This window comes from Vigna angularis, chromosome 9 (genome assembly GCF_016808095.1).
Source record: "Vigna angularis cultivar LongXiaoDou No.4 chromosome 9, ASM1680809v1, whole genome shotgun sequence".
NCBI classification, from domain to species: Eukaryota; Viridiplantae; Streptophyta; class Magnoliopsida; order Fabales; family Fabaceae; genus Vigna; species Vigna angularis.
The window spans coordinates 14,542,468-14,563,447 of record NC_068978.1 but is presented as its reverse complement, the minus strand read 5'-3'; the positions used below and the strand labels follow the sequence as shown (position 1 = coordinate 14,563,447).

Here is a 20,980-nt window from a genome sequence, read left to right as displayed (position 1 = left end):
TGCTGAGTTATTGAAGATTTTTCAGAAGATAGAAATTAATATCACTACAAAAAAAAAGGGCATTACCGAAGGCCATAATCCCTCGGAAACAGCCAAAAGCCGTCGGAAAAAGACATTTACAGACGGCCTACCGACGGGCATCGAGCCGTCGGTAAATTCCTTGTCGCTAACTATTACCGACGGCTTTTGCCCTTCGGTAATTACCGAGGGGCAAAAGCCTTCGGTAATTACCGAGGGCCAAAGGCCTTCGGTAATGACATGAGATGGGTATTTCCAGAAATCATATATTTTCAATCATACATAACAACCACAAATTCTATCCTAGCATCAATTCACACATAATGACTTTTCAAGAATCTCGAAACCATTCATAAAACTACAACAACCAGGGAATATGCAACGCTATAATCATTTCCCTACATCATATTTCATCCAACATATTCAAGTATATATTAATTCCGCATCAACATTATGTTGTTTAAAGATGATCCTTATATAAGTTTTCCAAACACCTAAGCACATCCAGTCACGGTCTAAACATCATAAAACCCAGTGCACTAAAATATATATATATATATACCAACCAGAAAAATACACATAATAAACCTTAAATTTCTAGTAAGTTGCATTTATTTCATCTCTCGATAGTCGACCTTGCTTCAGAAGTTGTTCCAACTTATCACGGCCAAGCGAGTGCCCAGTAAAAAGCATAGGAACATTTAAGGCGCCAGCTAAAAGAGCAGCAGAGTCACCTGCATCTGCATAATGTCCATGGATGGCGACTGGTCAGATAGCATGCCCGCTGCCAATCTGTTCCCCAAGAGATTTGGACATCTGTATAATGTGGTTAAGTGCTCCATCAACAAATTCAGGAATGTATGGCCAGAGAAGTTCTTTCGGAATATATTTATCTCTCGGACCAAATGGAATACGAACAATATAAGAACCACTACTCTCTCCCATGTCATCTCCATAATCATCCGCGTCTCTTGGTGGCAACGTTTCTGTTGGCTCCGCATAACTCCAGTCTACATCCGGAGCCGCCACTTGTCTAGTTAGCAAATCAACCCGATAAACTCCTGGCATAGACCCCAATGCCCTTGCTAGTTCCACCACATACTTAACCTATTCAGCAGAAACAAAGACAGATGGAAAGATTTTAGTTTGCACATACTGGCAGTGTGAAAAAACAAAAGGAAGACAAAGATCCTTTTTGGATAAGTTTTTCCCTGAACACTGGCAGAAAAAGAAAACTAAAAAAAGTTGGAATAAACTTTCTATCAAAAGCTGAAACGAGTTGTTTTAAATAAGTCTATTTTGTATATAAATTAAAATCACATTTCGAAGAAATTAAAAAACAAATAAAAATGAAAGCGCTACCTGACCACCGGTATCAGAATCACGTCCTAGCTCCATATTCTCACCTCGTATTAGGCCATGAATTCTGCACACATATGCCCCTTCTTGTTAAAATCAAATAACGAAATCAAACCAATCATAGCTTAATCTAATCAGCGAATACACAGATTACACTCTGCACAGCAGAATAAAGAAACAAACAGTCTAACTTCAATATCAATCTACTTATCACCAGAGCTCGATTCAATTACACATTCATTACAATAAAAATAAAAGCAAAAAGACAGAGGTGAAGGACACCTACCTGACGAGTACAATGTAGAGCTTCTTCCCTTTCTGACTGTTGGCCCAAGTCTAAGTATAGTTTTCAAATTTTGATTTTTCTTTAACTGTAATAATTTCAGTTTGGAAAAACACCCTTCATTCCATCGAAGCAAGTTTCAATCAAGGTTTGGATATTGTAAGTTTCCTTAATAATTATATGAAAACTACGAGATATATATATATATATATATATCCAGAGTCATAAAATTTATAAAAGGGTCTGTAACATGGTTTTGGATTTATTAAACATTAATTTCTTTTTCAAAATGTATCAAGAAAGATTCTCATGAAACTAAAATTAGAAATATTACATTCTCATATATTTGATATAAAAGTTTTGCAAGCATATTCCATGAAATCATTAATTGCCAAAAATATAACTATTTATGTTTTTCTTACTTGTTGTTCTTACAGTAAAATATAGGAATATTATACACTTTTAAGATGGTGGAAATGATTTTCTTTAATAATTAACTTGTCGTTCATTCTTGACGACACTGAATATATATGCATTGAGTGTTATGATTTATGTATTTTTGTGGAAGAATTGAAATATAGGAATATTATACTCTGCACAGCAGAATAAAGAAACAAACAGTCTAACTTCAATATCAATCCACTTATCATCAGAGCTCGATTCAATTACACATTCATTACAATAAAAACAAAAGCAAAAAGACAGAGGTGAAGGACACCTACCTGACGAGTACAATGTAGAGCTTCTTCCCTTTCTGACTGTTGGCCTAAGTCTCCATGGCATCTGCAGCACTGATTCTGGGAAGCCTGGCTCTGTTGGCATCGCCGTGAGCTGACGCGTCACTGACCGGATCTCCCTTCTCTCCTTCCGACAAGTCCTCCGACATATCCGCGGTGGCTTCCCTCCGCCCTCGCTCGCGCTCGAGGCGGCGCTTGTTCACTCTCTGCGCCGCCTCACTCTCCAACTACTCAAATCCATCACAACACACACAGCACGATCAATAGACATCATCAAGCAGAAAAATCACAACACATAATTGATAATAATTATAATCGACGGGATTGAGAATCGAGAATCGAGAATCAAGAATTGAGAATTGAGAGTCGATGATCGAACCTGCTTCTTTTGGCGAGCGAGGTTCCAAATCCGCCAGCACATGTTCTCCAACCTGGTGTTCCTCTCCTGAGGACTCCTGGTAGATGAAGCCTATAAAACGAAAAGGAGAAGATCATCGGAAAGAAGTGAATGAGCGGAATCAGAAAGAAAGGGAGAGCGAAAGAGCATACCCGAACCCATGAGCGGTAGAGATCGGTCTCATCAAAGCCGATGACCTCTTCGACGAAGGAGCGAGTAGGACTGAACCTGCCTCTCTCTCTGAGAAGCAGAGAGGACTTGGAACCTGTCGCAACACTCACAAGGACCAAAACCCCCGAACCCTAGCCGCAAACCAGCCACCAACGAACCGCCGTCAGCGTCCGCAACAATAACCACTTCAAACCGCCTTAGGACGACAACCCACGCTTTAAACCAAAAAACTGCTTCGAATAGAGAGTAGGAAATGGAAGAGCGCCACCTAACAACGAACCTCCGTCAGCGTCCACACCACCAAACTCGCGCCATCAAACCACAACATCGAACCGGCTGACTGCCACGAAGGTCGCAACCCTAAGTCAAGGAGTGATTTTCGACAAAAGGGAGGGAGGTTGTTCTACTTTTGGGAAATTTGAAGAACAAATGCTCAAATTTTGAAGTTAAAGCATCGAAGATATTATCGAAGAGCCAAAGCCTTCACTATTTAATTTCACCAATACATTACCGAAGGCCTGAAGGCCATCGGTAATTAACCTTCGGTAATACGCGCTTTTATTGTAGTGTATGAAGCCAAGAGGGATAAAAGGGAAGCCCTAAAAAGACTAAGGGAAGCGCAAGTCCAAGTACAAGAATCGGGGCATCAAATGAAGGAAATGGCTACGTCATTTGAAGCGGAGTTGAATCAGGAGCGTTGGAAGTTGGCGGAAGCCGAAAAGGAGTACCGGGCCATGTTAAAGCAAATGGAGGATTACATCGAGGAGCAGGAGGAGCGATGGAGGTCGATGGAATTTGAAGAAAGGCATCAAGCCTTGATAAAGCAAATGAAAGAGTACATCGCAGAGCAAGAAATGGTTGTAAAGCACTGGAAGGAAAGCTTCTCTCGGTTGGCTGCTTTGGCAAATGGGGCAATTGAAGACATCCCCAGGATGGTGTTGAATGCTGAAGCGAGTACTCATTTTCGTAACTCACCAGCGGAAATAGAATTGTTTATTAATCACTGTAAATGGTTGGTGGGAGGAATGAAATCTTTCATTGCCTAGGCGCGGGGTTGATGCACATCAGAATTGCGTGTTCTGTTCCTTAGACGATGTAATGGATCAAATTTTCTTTAAATGAAAGATAAGGGATGTTTGTTTGGTATCGGCTTGTGTTAATTTTCCATCAGTATTGTCATCTTTATCCTGTGATTTCCACTTATCACTAGCATGCATCATGTTTTCTTTTGTTTTGCATTTTTCATCCTTATCTAATTTAATAAAAATAATCATCAGTACAAGTGAGAGAACAACGACAAATTTTCCACGACATCCGTACAGGACCAGAGCTAACTCAAAGGTCATGGAGAATTGGGAACAGTCGCACGAATCTATTAAGGCTGATGTCAGCCAGTTGAAGGACCAGATCAGCCAGATCTTGACGGCACTTGAAGCCCTGAAGACTGCTGGAGAGTCTTCATCTGCGCATATTGAGGGGAATGCTCGCCCTTATTCCCCAATGTTCAATGCTGCGGATCAATCGGTTCCTTTCCCACTGTATGGTTTACCCCCGGGTTACGCACCTCCTGTAGGAGAGTACTCGGAAGCTGAGCACGCTTCATTCTCGTTTCCCGCGACCGTCAATATACCACCAATCGGCACTCAGGGACTTGTCTTAGTGTCGGCTCCCATGGTGGGCACGGGAATGAATGAGACCAACACAACTGATGGAATTCGGGTGACCCCAGTACCGCATGTGGTTGCTAGGGAGGATTCTGCAGCCGAAGCTGCACCGCGCGCCACGGTGGTTAGGGGATTCGGTAGCCTCGTTGGAGCTACGGGTAGGTTGGAAAGTCTGGAGGCGAGGTTGAGAGCTGTTGAGGAAGTTGAAAGCTACGGGTTTGGAGATGCGGCCAGATTGAGTTTGGTTCCGGGTTTGAAAATCCCACCTAAGTTCAAGGCGCCGGAGTTTGAAAAATATAAGGGTAACACTTGCCCTAAAAGCCATGTGACCATGTATTGCAGAAAGATGGCTGCGTATGCTCATGATGAGGAGTTACTCATCCACGTTTTCCAGGAAAGTTTGGCCGGGGTAGCATTAAACTGGTACACACACCTAGAACCCTCCCGAATTCGTTGTTGGGCGGATCTAGCTGACGCCTTCGTGAAACAATATGTATACAATACTCATGTTGCTCCGGACCGTCTGCAACTGCAGAATATGACAAAAAAAGACAATGAAACTTTCAAAGAGTACGACCAACGATGGAGAGAGTTGGCCGCGCAAGTTGAGCCGCCGCTGTTTGATAAGGAGATGGTGTCGATGTTCGTAAACACACTCCAGCCGCCATTTTATGAGCATATGGTTGGGAATATATCTGTCAATTTTGCTGACACCATCATCATTGGTGAGAGGATAGAAATTGGATTGAAAAACGGGAAGATATCGTATGGCCCACCTGCCGCTACAAACTACAAAAAGCCCAGTTTCAATCAGGGGAAGAAAAAAGAGGGGGAGGTACATGCTGCGTCGGTAATGCCTGCGTGGAGAGGACGAGCTCCCGATCCTAATTATCGACCATGCTTAAACTCACCTCCTTATGCTGCTAACACCACGTTTCCTCGACGAACGCCGTCGAGGTTGGTAACCATGATCCGATAAGAGATGTGGGCGAAATCCGAAGTTCTAGGAGGTTTATCTTTGAAGCTTTGTTGAAGAAGGGCCTAGTAAAGGGCGATTATGATCTGGGTATAGCGTGCGCACTCCATCTGGAGGCCGGGCACTCTATTGAGGAATGTATGGAATTCAAGGTTTTTCTACAAGACTTACTTGATAGAAATCTGATGCAAGTGTGCCGCAAGGTCAGAGAGGAAGAAGTATTTGCGCAAATTGGTGGAGAATCTGATGTGACTCTACCTGAACCTTTGGTGATCCATTTTACTAGGACCACACCTGCACTGGTAACCGAAGGAAATCCATCTGTTGTCATCCGAGTGCCAACTCCTTTCCCTTATAAGAACGAGAAAGTCGTCCCATGGAGATATGGGGCAACTACATTAGATGAGGGAGAATATGCGAATCCGACTGTAGAAAACATATCAGGCATTGGTGGAATGACCAGAAGTGGTCGAATATTTACATCACCAGAATTGGCGAGAGAAAGAACCAATGATAGGGAAGCAACAATGGCTGCAAAAGCAAAGGAGTTCTTGAGGGGGAAGAACGTGGAGGCCGATGAGAGCCCCGACAAAGAGGAGAAGAGGGAAATATCTGAAGAAGAAGTTGGTGAATTCCTAAATTTCATACAACAGAGTGAGTACAAAGTGGTGGAACAGTTGAACCGCATGCCTGCCCGGATCTCCTTGCTAGAATTACTCATGCACTCTGCTTCCCACCGAAAGTTGTTGATGAAGATACTCAGTGAGGCTCATGTGGAGCAAGGTATTTCTCTGAACAAGTTCGAGGGCATTGTTGGCAACATCGTTGCTAATAATTACCTCACCTTCACTGATGAAGAGATACCTGTTGAGGGGAGAGGTCATAACAAAGCTCTTCATGTCTCTGTGAAATGCCTGGATCATGTGATAGCACGTGTCTTAGTGGATAATGGATCCTCCCTAAATGTCATGCCAAAAGCAACCTTGGAGAAGCTACCCAGTGACGGAACGCATATGAAGCCAAGTTCTATGATTGTGAGAGCCTTTGATGGTAGTAAGAGGGAAGTGATGGGAGAGGTAGAACTACCAGTCCAAGTCGGTCCGTGTGTCTTTCAAGTTACATTCCAAGTCATGGACATCCTCCCGGCCTATAGTTGTTTGTTGGGTCGCCCATGGATCCATTCTACAGGGGTTGTGCCTTCTACACTACATCAAAAGTTGAAGTATGTTATGGGAGACAAGCTAGTGATAGTGGCAGGAGAGGAGGATTTCTTGGTGAGCGGACCATCATCCTCCCGTTATATTGAAGCAGCCGAGGAAGCTCTCGAGACAGCTTTCCAATCTCTGGAGATTGTGGGAAACACCTATGTGGAGCCATTCGCGGTCAACCCGCATCTGTCGTGTGCTTCTATCATGATGGCCAAAGTCATGCTAAAAGAAGGTTATATGCATGGGAAAGGTTTGGGCAAGTGTGGATAGGGGCGAGCATTCCCTCTGGAGGTCGTCGAGAACAAGAATAGGTATGGCCTGGGATACAAGCCCACCAAGGAGGATAGGAGAAGACTGATAAAAGAAAGAAGAGAACGCAGTCTGGCTCGGGTGGAAAGACGGGAGCCCAAAGTGGGAAGAATTCGTATCTGTGACTTCAAGGAGAGCTTTCGCAGCGCTGGTTGGGTTAACGCTGGCCACATAGCAACTGTGGGAGATGAAGATGGATCGGAAGGCTCTAGTTTCGTGTGGGCCTGCTCTCCGGATGCACAACTCGACAATTGGAAGATGCTGGATTTGCCCGTGATGCTTAATTTGAATGAGATGTAATAACTTTAATTAATCCTATAGCTTTACCCGGGGCTTTAGGATTCATGACTTACGGGTTACGCCTTTAGTTTGTTACGCTCAGCGCGATAATCAAAGTGTGTTTGTTTGTGTTTTATCATCATTTTGCATTCCTCGTCGTTTTTCCGTTTATTTATTTCCTTTTCGTAAACTTAAATAATGCAGATATGACAATGAATGTTTTGAAAGTAATTATGTCGATATTCCTGATTTTGGGCGCCCTGTCAATAATACGGAAGATGATTGTGATGATGACCCGGAACCCCCTCCTGAACTATTAAGACTAGTGGAACAAGAGTATAAGGAGATAAAACCTCACCAGGAAGATGTTGAAGTACTCAATTTAGGGAATGAGGATGAGGTAAAGGAGGTGAAGATCGGTACAGCCATGGAAGCGGAAGTGAAAGAAAAATTGCGTGTCTTATTGAGGGAGTTCAGGGATGTGTTTGCTTGGTCTTACAATGACATGACAGGCCTCGATACAGATATTGTGCAACACAAGCTCCCACTCAAGCCGGAATGCCCACCGGTAAAGCAAAAGCTAAGAAGAATGAACCAGAAATGTCCTCGAAGATCAAGGAGGAGGTACAGAAGCAATTCGATGCAGGGTTTCTAGTTGTGGCGAGATACCCAGAATGGGTAGCAAACATTGTACCGGTGCCTAAGAAGGATGGTAAAGTTCGGATGTGTGTCGATTATCGAGATTTGAATCGCGCAAGCCCAAAGGATAATTTCCCATTACCACACATCGACACCTTAGTTGATAATACAGCCAAGTATTCACTGTTTTCGTTCATGGATGGTTTTTCGGGGTATAACCAGATCAAGATGGCCCCAGAAGATATGGAAAAGACAACTTTTATTACATTGTGGGGCACATTTTGTTATAAGGTGATGTCTTTTGGACTCAAGAATGCTGGGGCAACATATCAAAGGGCGATGGTGGCACTTTTCCATGATATGATGCACAAGGAGATTGAAGTTTATGTGGACGACATGATCGTGAAGTCCGAATCAGAAGAAGAACACGTCCTCAACTTGAGAAAATTATTCGAGAGATTGAGGAAGTATAAGCTTAGGCTGAATCCCGCCAAGTGTACATTTGGAGTGAAATCCGGGAAATTGTTGGGCTTTATTGTCAGCCAGAGAGGGATAGAGGTGGATCCAGACAAAGTGCGAGCGATAATGGAAATGCCTGCGCCTAAAACAGAAAAAGAAGTTCGAGGGTTTTTGGGTAGATTGAATTACATTGCTAGATTCATCTCCCAATTAACTGCTACTTGTGAACCATTGTTCAAGTTGTTACGAAAGAATCAGGCTGTGGTGTGGAATGAGGATTGTCAGGCCGCTTTTGAGAGAGTCAAACAATACTTACAGGACCCTCCTGTATTACGTCCACCAGAACCAGGAAGGCCACTCATTTTGTATTTGACTGTATTGGACAAGTCCATGGGTTGTGTATTGGGTCAGCATGATGAGGATGGCAAAAGAGAGCACGCTATATATTACTTGAGCAAGAAGTTCACAAACTACGAACAACGATATTCATCGTTAGAGCGGACTTGCTGCGCATTGGCATGGGCCGCTCATCGTTTAATGCAATACATGTTGAGTCAGTCCACATGGTTGATATCCAAGATGGATCCTATCAAGTATATTTTTGAAAAGCCTACTCTTACTAGAAGGATAGCTCGATGGCAGATGCTATTGTCAGAATACGACATCGTATATGTCACTCAGAAATCCGTCAAGGGTAGCGCATTAGCAGAGTACCTGGCTCATCAACCCCTTTGCGATTATCAACCAATGCAATCTGAATTTCCCGATGAGGATATCATGGCTTTATTCGAAGAGAACAAAGAAGACCGAAACGAAAAAGCATGGACAGTGTTATTCGACGGAGCCTCGAATGTGATGGGACATGGAATAGGGGCAGTGGTTATCTCCCCAGAGCGTCAGTATATACCAATGACGGCAAGGTTGTGTTTTAGCTGCACAAATAACATCGCTGAGTATGAAGCCTGTGCCATGGGTATTCGAGTAGCAATTGAGTCTAAGGCAAAAATTCTGGATGTGTATGGAGATTCAGCTTTGGTCATCCATCAATTGAAAGGAGAATGGGAAACTAGGGATACAAAATTAATTCCCTACCAAGCTTACATCAGGAGATTAATGGAGTATTTCGATTCCATCACATTTAACCATATACCGCGAGAAGATAATCAATTAGCAGACTCACTGGCTACCTTGTCGTCAATGTTTGAGGTTGATCAAGATGCAGAATTACCAAGAATCAAAATGAAAAGCCATGCAGAGCCAGTATATTGCCACTTCATCGAGGAGGAGTTAGACGGTAAACCTTGGTACTTTGATATCAAGCGTTATCTTAAAACCCGAGAATACCCGGAGGATGCGTCTGAAAACGATAAAAGAGCACTGAGAAGGTTGGCCGGCAGTTTCATCTTAAGTGGGGATGTTTTATACAAGAGAAGTGCACGAAGGTACATTTGTTACACACATGAATGGACATTCGATGGCTAGGAAGATCGTAAGAGCTGGTTACTTTTGGTTGACCATGGAAAACGATTGTTGCATACACGTGAGAAGGTGTGAGAAATGTCAGATATATGCAGATAATATCAATGTGCCACCCAATGCTCTGAACGTGTTGTCTGCACCATGGCCATTTTCGATGTGGGGAATAGATGTCATCGGAGCTATAGAACCAAAAGCGTCGAATGGACATCGCTTCATACTAGTCGCGATCGACTATTTCACCAAATGGGTTGAGGCTGCTTCGTATGCCAACGTGACTAGAAAGGTTGTGGTTAGATTCATAAGGAAGGAGTTGATCTGTAGGTATGGGCTACCTAGCAAGATCATCACTGATAACGCTACCAACCTGAACAATCAGATGATGGCAGAGTTATGTGAGGAATTCAAAATTCACCACCATAATTCCTCTCCTTATCGTCCAAAGTTGAATGGGGCAGTAGAGGCTGCTAACAAGAACATCAAGAAGATTGTGCAGAAGATGGTGGTCACCTACAAGGATTGGCACGAAATGCTTCCTTTCGCTTTGCACGGATACCGCACATCAGTACGAACATCAACTGGGGCCACGCCATTCTCGCTAGTGTATGGGATGGAAGCGGTACTTCCAGTTGAGGTCAAAATTCCCTCCTTACGCGTGTTAATGGAAACTAAGTTAGAGGAAGCTGAGTGGGTTCAAACCCGATTCGACCAACTCAACCTTATCAAAGAAAAAAGGGTAATAGCACTGTGTCATGGACAACTGTATCAAAGGAGAATGAAAAAGGCGTTTGACAAGAGGGTGCACCCAAGAGAGTTTCATGAAGGCGAACTGGTGTTGAAGAGGATTTTGCCCGTCCAAAAAGATCATAGAGGCAAGTGGACCCCAAACTATGAAGGGCCGTTTGTGGTGAAGAAAGCATTCTCTGGTGGGGCACTAATTCTCACAAGGATGGATGGGGAGGAATTACCGTTACCGGTTAATTCTGATGTGGTCAAAAAGTTTTATGTATGATGATTCCGTGATAGGGGTTGCCGTTAGCGAATATTAACATTGCTTTTTAAATTGTTGTAATCTGTGTTATTTCATTCAATAAATACCGCATATTAATTTTTGTTCATACTCTCTGAAATTATTGCATGTCGCGCTGAGCTGTTTAGGTAAATAAAGAAGAATGAAAACAGAAATAATTGAGCAAATGTCAATAAAAGCATCACGGGTATTCAGACGGCTTAGCTCGGTCCTGGGGGGTCGTGAATAAAAAAAAAAAAAAAAATCTTTCTTTCAGCTAGTATCATCATTTTCACTTCATATTACATTTCTTAATTCGTAAAAAAAAATGCATATCATATCAAATGTTGAGTCAATTATTTTCGATGCAAATCATCCACTTTAGGACATTTCATGAAAAAATGTAATGGATGTCAGAATCTCCTATAGTCAAATGACTAAATCACATATTCTTAAGAAATATTGGTGTGTGCATTGCTTGAAAACATCATCCTTCAGCCCTCGCTAAACCAAAGAATTGACCCCAATCATGTCCTTGAGCCCAAATAATAAACACAAAGTTTTACACTGGGGCAGATTTTCCATTACTTCCACTGGTTTTCATTTGGGAGATTCCTGAATCCGTTAGGACAAAACAAAAACAAAAAAAAAACGAAAAAATGAATGACTCTTGTTGAGATCATTTAGTCTTGTCTCCTAATTAATCTTTTGAAAATAAAACAACCAAAATTTGAAATGATGTGTGGCCATCTTTCTTTATCCAAGAAAAAAAAATCCATTGATACCAAATTTGAGCCAATATGAATTTTCTTTTCAAAATTTACCTAAACAAGGGTTACCACCACGATAGAAGTCATCTCAAATCGCAAACAATAAAGAACAGACTTAGTGATCAAATGAAGAGAGTTCATCAAAAGTAAAGCAAAAATAGAAAGAATCACAAAGTGATGATAAACAAAGAGTGAAGCTTGCAAACTAGCAAAGAAAGTCAAAACAGTTGTGATGAATAACTGATACAAGGTGCAGATAGTAACGCTTGTTTCAAATAACCCACAAACTTTTATTCGAGCCTTTATATCCTTTCTTTCAATACCCCTCAGCCAAAGCCACATTACAAGCCCAATAAAAGGCCACACGGATTGAATAATGGTTGCTTAAATTTTCATAAAGCTTAATTTTGAGATAAGACAAAATGACTAACAATGCAGTTGTAAGAAAAAATGATGATGAAAAATAAATGTCCTCGGAAGAAGGGAACTCCCTTTTGATTGAGATTATACAAAGGAAAATCAAGCCAATTGGGGCAATCCTTTCAAGCCAATCATTTCCATATCCATCACAAATTCATATCCCATTCAAACTCTTCCCCCGATTCCCAAACTAGGGGGAATTTTGGGCAACTTTATGAATTTCATATGTTTTGGCCCATTCAAAATATTGGGCAATTTTGTTAATCTCACATTTGTTTCATGTGTATATTCAAAGTTCGTACCAAAACCAGGGCATCCCTTGTTGGGCCTATCAGTTTTGTCCGCACTGAAATTCATAAATCCACCCTCAAAACAGGGGCAGACACTTTGGGGCTTTGTATGATTTTTGAGTCCATCTTATCAGTCGTAAACCCGAGATGGGGGACAACCTCTTTTGAACCTCGCTTAATTGACTCATACCCGAAACTAGGGGCATTTTTGCGAAAGTTATACCCTCACAATTCATAGATATATTTGTCCATACCTATCTTTTTGCCATGCCCCCAAACTGGGGCAACTTCTGAGTATCTACGACTTCGCATTGGTATTTGTAATTGTTTTAAAGAGTAAGAGGCCCAAGTAGCCAACCCGGTACCCTCCAAATCCTTCCACATATTTGTCCCAACCCTTGATATCAAGCATGTGCGCACTAATATTTCGTCAAGAAATTTCTAGCACAGAAGCTTCATTTTGAACATTTAACTTTAGAATTTGACATCCATTAAAAAAAATGATGAAAGTGTAAATCTTCATAGACTGGATGATTTCAAAGAAAAACAAATTGACTCAGTAAAAAGGTGTCATAGTTTCATAATCTTCCATCACGGATCAAAAGTCAACATCATGTACACATTTTCATAAATGTTCCTCAAATCTTCTTCCTTCAAAAAAAAAGACAAAAAAATCAAAATGCATCAAAGTTTTCTCCTCCAATTTCAAAATTACATGTTTCCACCAAATCTTCTTCCTTCAAAAAGACAAAAAAATCAACATGCATCAAAGTTTTCTCCTCTAATTTCAAATTTTACATCAACCATGTTTCTCTTGCATATCAAGGTTTCAGAATCCTAATCCTTGTACAAAGATGCAACACCTTGTTTAATCATATTTTCAACCTTGCAAAAGTTCTAAAACCTTGTTCTTCATTTCATAAAAAATGAACGCTCATTTCAATCACAAGAAAAGAAAAAAAAAATCAAAAAATCAAATTTTTTTCAACATCTCAAAATTTCAAAACTTAAACAAACTCAAAAGTTTCCAACCATAAAAAAAAAATCAATTTCTTCCTTTGGTATCTTGGCCCTCTGCAAGGCAATGGTCAAGTCCAGATTTTACTTTCTATCTCGGCCCTCTGCAAGGCAATGGTCAAATCCAACAATCAAACTCATCCTCATTCACTTCATCCATAGGGTTACGACACCCTCCACGAGGTTTGGACACCTCATTCACTTCATCCATAGGGTTACGACACCCTCCACGAGGTTTGGACACCTCATTCACTTCATCCATAGGGTTACGACACCCTCCACGAGGTTTGGACACCTCATTCACTTCATCCATAGGGTTACGACACCCTCCACGAGGTTTGCACACCTCATTCACTTCATCCATAGGGTTACGACACCCTCCACGAGGTTTGGACACCTCATTCACTTCATCCATAGGGTTACGACACCCTCCACGAGGTTTGCACACCTCATTCACTTCATCCATAGGGTTACGACACCCTCCACGAGGTTTGGACACCTCATTCACTTCATCCATTAGGGTTATTTCACCCTTCACGAGGTGGTTACACTTCATTTCTTTTCGCCGTGTTCATTTTGTTTGTTCATTGTTCATTTTGAAATCCGGACGAAATTAATGTTTCTATCTTTACTTAGCTTTTACTTCGATAACACAAAAATATCAAATTTTTTATATTATCAAGTAATATCTAAGTAAAGAGGGGCAGCTGTCAACACTGATGGACAAATTTATGAACACCAAAATGTGATGTCACAAACTTGTTTCACAATCGGCAAGTATGACCGAATCGTTCAAGTAATAAACTTGGTAAGACCAAGTATCGTTCTTCCCAAAGGACTCTCGGCCTAGTTTAGTTATGTGATTTGTTGATTAGCTAGGACTTACAAACGAAATATTTGGATTATATTATGCAAAAGACGAAAATAAACATGTATGCATGAAATTTGATCAATGGCAAAGACAAAAGATAAACACTTTCAATGAAATATATGAATGAATATGTTGTTGGGGGTCAATTTCATCTCATCCACTCTCATACATTTTAGGAATTCAACATTCAAATCATCATTGTTAATGCCACTCTCTAAAGTACCATTCTAGATGGCTTCTCCCTAATCACGAGTTCATACAATTCCTAGCATTCCTAATGATTAGTTCATAAGTGCAGGAGCTTAACGACAACCAATATAATATTGGGAGAAATTCCCCGGATCTAGACTTCCCCGTACGTGTCCGTATCGACAAAACCAATAATCATGCATTGAATGAGTTAAACTATGCAAGCATTGAGCAAAGAGGAAAAACCCTAACTAATGATGAAAGAAAGCATAAATCTTAGATTAAGATGCAAGCATAAATTCCATATATGAGAGCTTCAAGAGATTACATTGATTCCCCAACAAACATACAAGGTTTAGTTCACCATATTCATGGTGAACCTAGATGAATTACAATGAAAGTATGAAAGAATAAACCCTAAAAAGGTGAAGAGGTAGCCTGAGCATCCAAGATCTTCCTTCAAAGGGGTGGAAGAGAGAGTGTTTGCCTTGTTTCTGCCAAAGATGCCTAACCCTAGGAAACCCTAAGGCTTAAATACCATTCGTAAATTACAAAAAGTCAAGCCCAAGCCCATTAAAGTGCCGCTCAGCGGTAAAATACCGCTCAGCAGTGATTGCGCGTCTCGTTTTCTCCCCTCAGCGGCCATTTTGCCCCTCAGCGGACCTCCCGCAACCTCTTAAGTGCCGCACAGCGGTGAAATGCCGCTGAGCGGTGACTTCGACTTCTTCTTTTTGCACTCTTCGATTCCTTTTCTGATTCTATCTCTCTCCTTCTTCACTTCTTTCACTAAATTCACCTTAAAACCTGCACAAAAACACTGAAATCAAGCATAAACCTGTCCAGCTCTCTTATTTCTGAAAATATGGATAAAAGTATGATTTCAAGCTAGTTTCTAAGTCTAAAGTGTGGTGGGTCGCTCGTCCAAATAGTGTGGCGTTCGGTTTTTTATTTTGTTGCACTTTATTTGTTTTAATAAAAATATATAATAACAATAAAAAAATAATAATAAAAATAAAAAAATAAGAAAATAAAAAAAAGAGGAATAAAAATAAATAAAGGTAAGTGTTAATATGTGCCAAAACAAAAATCTAGAATTAGGGATATTGTCCCTGAATTTCTGAAAAGTTGTTTAAAAACGATAAAAGAAGACAACACAAGAGAATGTGGAACTCCTAGGAAGCAGTGAGGCAGTGTTGGTATCTCAAAAGGGATTTAATTATTTTTGGCTTGACCTTGGCTTTTGGGTTGTAAATCACAAACAGTGGTATCCCTCTTGCACGGCTGCCCATCTTGCAACTCTGTAAAGTCCCTTTACACCACTACAAGACTCTGGATTCTCACCAACCAAGAAAAAAGGGACCTTACGAAAAAAGAAGGGATCACTCACTACACGGAGGGAGCTCACCAAAACCAGACTGAACCTCCAGCATCATCACCTCTACATATGCAAACCGAACTCCACCACCAACATCCATCATCTTCACTTTTTTTCGTCCCCCCGATTTCCACTTCATCAGCCCCAACACCCGTAACCACAGTAAACCATTTCCCTTTTCACTTCTCATTTTCCTCACCTCCAACATGCACCCGCAACAACATTAAAAAAAAAGGGGAAATTGAATCCAGTAAGGAACAGGGACATCACTTCGAGAACTGGGGAAGGAACACCTTGTTGAAAAAGAAAGCCAACCAAAGGGAGGAAGAGGAGATCAGACGCACGGTGATAGCAAAGAGTGAACCAAGCTTCAAGAGGTAAGTATTGCCCTCCACTCCATGTATTTTAATCGACCTTGAACGTGTCTCTGTTATACTGTTGCTAAGTTTGCATGCGATTGTTGTTGAATAAATTCCTTGTGCTGTGGATGTTTGAGTACGTTGACTATTACCAAACGTCATCAATTTTCACTCCCATACCTCACGGCCGACGAACGCTCGTTCTCCACATGAGTGTTCGCCTTCCCCACGAACAAACGTTCGTCTCCCATACTGCATCTTCAACTTACCTTACGACCAAATACCTTGTTCGTTTTCCCTACGAGCGTTCGTCTTCCCCACGAGCGTTCGTCTCCAGCAGATCTCCAATTTATCTCGCAGCCAATTCCCGTTCGTCTTCCCTCCGAGCGTCCGTCTCCAACACCTTATCCCCCGGTCTGCTTATCTTTTTACTCCCAGCTCATCCTCCCAACTCTATTACTTCGTATCTCACAAAACTTTCATCCCTCCATTCATCTTCAACCTGCACACAGAAACCACTGGAACCATACCATTCTCCCCTAACAGGACAACAAAAAATAGAAAGCAAAACAAGGTGCCAAAATAACCCTCTTTCTCATCAAATTTCGAGTTCGATCTTCTGTAACCAACAGCCAAAATCAGATTCAATCCCCTGTGCTCGCATCGTTTTCGTAAGATTGTAGAAGTGTACAGGGGAGGTTATCTTCACTAGGTTCCACCCTTATTCTGATTTCCCTCCCCCCACAATTCCTCTCATCCGCGTAACCCGTTCTTTCCTCGCAACCACCTCTGGACACATCTTTGCTTTGTGAATGCTAAATTAAGACCACAAGGTGAGGAGAAGAAGAAAATCTCTGTGTGTCTCGGTTGGAACCGTCAGGAAGGGCGGTGTTCTTTCTGGCGTGAGCTCGCGGCGGCTGACTTCGTAAGGAGCGACAACAACGTCCAGCTATGTGGTAATGATGGCCTTAGATTCGAAGTAGGGGAAGAAGGTTTCCTACCGGCGCGCGAAGAGGAGAAGCAAGAGCGGGGATCCAAACGCCTGTGAACGGCCGGCGACATTAGAGGTCAGGCGGAGGGTTTCTTCGCGGATGCCAGTTTCGCAGAGGTGACCTCACGCGCGCGAGAAGAAGAGAAAGAAAGGGAGCGTGGGACTGCGGCGGTGCGCGGCGATGGTCAGCGTACTGGCGGTGGTTTGGACTGCAGCTGGCAGAGGCCGGTGTTGGCTGAGGCGGTGGTGTTGCGCGATTGGGAGGAGGTGCCTCCGTCGGCTGCTTCAGGAGGAGGACCCTAGCTTTTTGATGTTTGAGGAAGAGGGCAAGAATCCTGGGAATGTTCTGAAAAAAGAGAAAAAGAAGCCTTGGGCCAGCTGTGGAGTAAATCCTTTCCTCAGAGACGAATTTTCCATCTACTTTCGTTTGGGCTTAAACCAAAAAAAAGAGATAAGAGAAAGAAGGATGGAACTTGGGCTCAGATTTCGACTGCACATCCAAATTCAATCCTTACACCCCTATTCTTATTGAATTATTATTTTTAATCTTTTATTTTATTTTTGTTTTGTTTTATTATATTTTATTTTTGTTTTATTATTTTATTTTATTGGTTTTGTTTTTATTTTATTTTTATTTTTTTTGTTTTATTATTTGTTTGACCGTTAATTTTTACTGTACGCAACCCTTTGTATGATAACCCCACTTCATAGATCTTGTCTTTTATTTTTATTTTGTTGCATTTTAAACACGAAACATTACAAAAATATATTTCAAAGGTTTAGGCACATGTGTGATCGCACGCATCGTCCTTGTGCTAAAAACCTTTTCTCTTTCTTCAAAAATTACAAAAATATGTTTTAAAGGTTTAGGCACATGTGTGATCGCACGCATCGTCCTTGTGCTAAAAACCTTTTCTCTTTCTTCAAAAATTAATAAAATATGTTTTAAAGGTTTAGGCACATGTGTGATCGCACGCATCGTCCTTGTGCTAAAAACCTTTTCTCTTTCTTCAAAAAAATCAAAAAAATGTTTTAAAGGTTTAGGCACATGTGTGATCGCACGCATCGTCCTTGTACTAAAAACCTTTTCTCTTTCTTCAAAAAAATCAAAAATATGTTTTAAAGGTTTAGGCGTATGTGTGATCACACGCATCGTCCTTGTGCTAAAAACCTTTTCTCTTTCTTCAAAAATTACAAAAATATGTTTTAAAGGTTTAGGCACATGTGTGATCGCACGCATCGTCCTTGTGCTAAAAACCATTTTCTCTCTTTTAAAAAAACCCAAAAATACGTCTTAAAGGTTTAGGCACATGTGTGATTGCACGCATCGTCCTTGTGCTAAAAACCTTTTCTTTTTCTTCAAAAATCAAAAATATGTTTTAAAGGTTTAGGCACATGTGTGATCGCACGCATCGTCCTTGTGCTAAAAACCTTTTCTCTCTTTTACATAAAATTACAAAAATATGTTTTAAAGGTTTAGGCACATGTGTGATCGCACACATCGTCCTTGTGCTAAAAACCTTTTCTCTCTTTTAAATAAAATTGCAAAAATATGTTTACAACTCAGAATATTCAATATAATTTAATTTTTTAATATAGAATATATTATATTACTCATCCTCCAATCTCCAAAATACAACCACACATACAATTTAAGAATATAATTATCCAAGTTTTTACCCAATACAAATAAATTTACTATTTCGTGAAAATATTACTCTTCACTCATATCATTAATTACAGATCTGAACCAATCAAACTAATAAACAACATGTTTAACTCATATGGTAAAATTTTAAGTCCAATCCAACGGTTAATGAGGCGGAAATCATAATTTATGTATAAATGATCCAAAAACATAAATTAAGCAATATTAAGATCCCTGAGAAGATACGAAATTAATATCTCTAAATCTGTAATTCCGATCTAAAATCCGAACGGTCGAAGTATGCCACTATCTCTTAGGAACAACATACTAAAAGTTCAGATTAATCTAACGGTTATCTAAGTAGATATGGAGATTTTACCGAGGTAACTCAGAGACAGAAATTTAAGTGGTTCTCGGTTAAACTCAAAATGCGGAATGAATTCCTCTAAGCACAAACATCTAATTCCAAATCTGAACGGTCAAGATCACTTAATATGTCTTATGAACTACATACTAAAGTTTGGGCTCAATCTTTGGGCTCAATCTAACGGTAGATGAAATATATACGAAATTTGTACCATGATAGCTTAAGAACAGCAATACAGTGTTCATCCGATTGTTTCACACTTTCGAAATTTCTTTCTCTAAACATAGAACTTCAATTACAAATCCGATCAGTCAAATTGTATTAATATGTCCTAAGAATCATATATCAAATTTTGAGGTTGATCTAACGGTTAAATAGGTCAAAATCTATATTTTTACCGAGACAACTTAGTAACAGAACTACAGGGTAACTAATTTACTCAAACTTGCAGTATTTATTTCTCCAAGTACAGACTTCTATTTTCAAATCCGAACGGTCAAAGTTTAGTAATAGGTCTTAGGATTCACATACTAAAATTTTAGCTAAATCCAACGGTGAAAACCATTAATAGAAATTTTTCACCACAGTAACTCGAAAATAAGAATTTATAATCATGAAAACCAAATTTTACACAAGTCAATATATAACTACCATTACCAAATTTTAACACATTCATACTCATATTCATGATCATAATCAAGAAAGGATTAGCTCCCCTACCTCTTCTCCTTGCAAGAAATTCTTCACTCTTGATACCTCTAGACCACCACCTTTGCTTGTTTTCACTTTCAATTTCAAAGAAAATTCTAACTTAAATCTCTCTTCTTCAAAGAGAGCAATTCCTCTCCTCCTTGCTAGACCAAGTCAGTCTCCACACTTAGAATACTTAGGATTTTCGTTCACCTCCCACCAAGGACCTCTCTACTCTCTCCCAAAACTCCAAATCTGATTTGGAATTAAAAGAAGATGCCTTAGACAACAAAGGACCTATGCACTTGGTACTTCGCAATAATAAACAACCAATGAACCATCCTAAACCATTTTTTTCAGCCCTAAAACATGGTAGGAAAGTCTCCAAAGGTTCCAAAATGTTCTCCTAGTTCAGAACACAACCTACCCACTCCAAAAAAATCGCAACTTGTAAAAATGTACCTAAAATTAAGGTTGGACGCTAGCCATTGGACAGCAACACTGTCACGTTTTCCCCAGCTCAATTAGACCCCTTCCCGAAGTCCAAAATATGCGTATGAGTAGTCAAATTGAAGCTCTTTGAGTCTAGTTTCCAATGAAACAAGAATCAACTCCATTGGAGTTCGGTAGAGAGAGTAATAAGCAAAACAGTCATCATAGGTCAAAACTGAACATACCTGAGCGTGATTAACGTTTCCGAGTTTTAATAATTTTACTGCAGCTAGCCCGGTAGTCCAAAAATTTATATTTATATGTCCAATTAAAGATACTTGAGTCTAGTTTCCAATAAAACAAGAATCAACTCAATGGATATTTTCTACAAAAAGTTATGATTAAAATAGTAAACCATGTCAAACCTGACAGCATTCCATTTTACATTATAACTTGAACATTTTACAACTTGGTAAATTCTTGAGGTTCTAGGGTCTTACAATAGACATGATTAAACACAATAGAATTTGGTTGAGAATGTACTTTGGTTGAATTTATTGTGAATAATCTAGAAAGG

At 40.5% G+C, this 20,980-nt stretch overlaps 1 protein-coding gene and 1 pseudogene across 1 annotated transcript; one reads left to right on the top strand and one right to left on the bottom strand.

Moving 5' to 3' along the window:
* Positions 1-441: 441 nt before the first annotated feature.
* Positions 442-2,694, bottom strand: LOC108321116 (probable sucrose-phosphate synthase; annotated as a pseudogene).
* A 3,051-nt stretch (positions 2,695-5,745) lies between these two features.
* On the top strand, positions 5,746-10,987 carry LOC108322218 (uncharacterized). Its single transcript, XM_052868074.1, has 5 exons — positions 5,746-6,987; positions 7,084-7,418; positions 7,606-7,884; positions 7,926-9,941; positions 10,048-10,987. The coding sequence occupies exons 1-5, from the start codon at positions 5,746-5,748 to the stop codon at positions 10,985-10,987; spliced, it is 4,812 nt and encodes a 1,603-aa protein (XP_052724034.1).
* Positions 10,988-20,980: the final 9,993 nt, after the last annotated feature.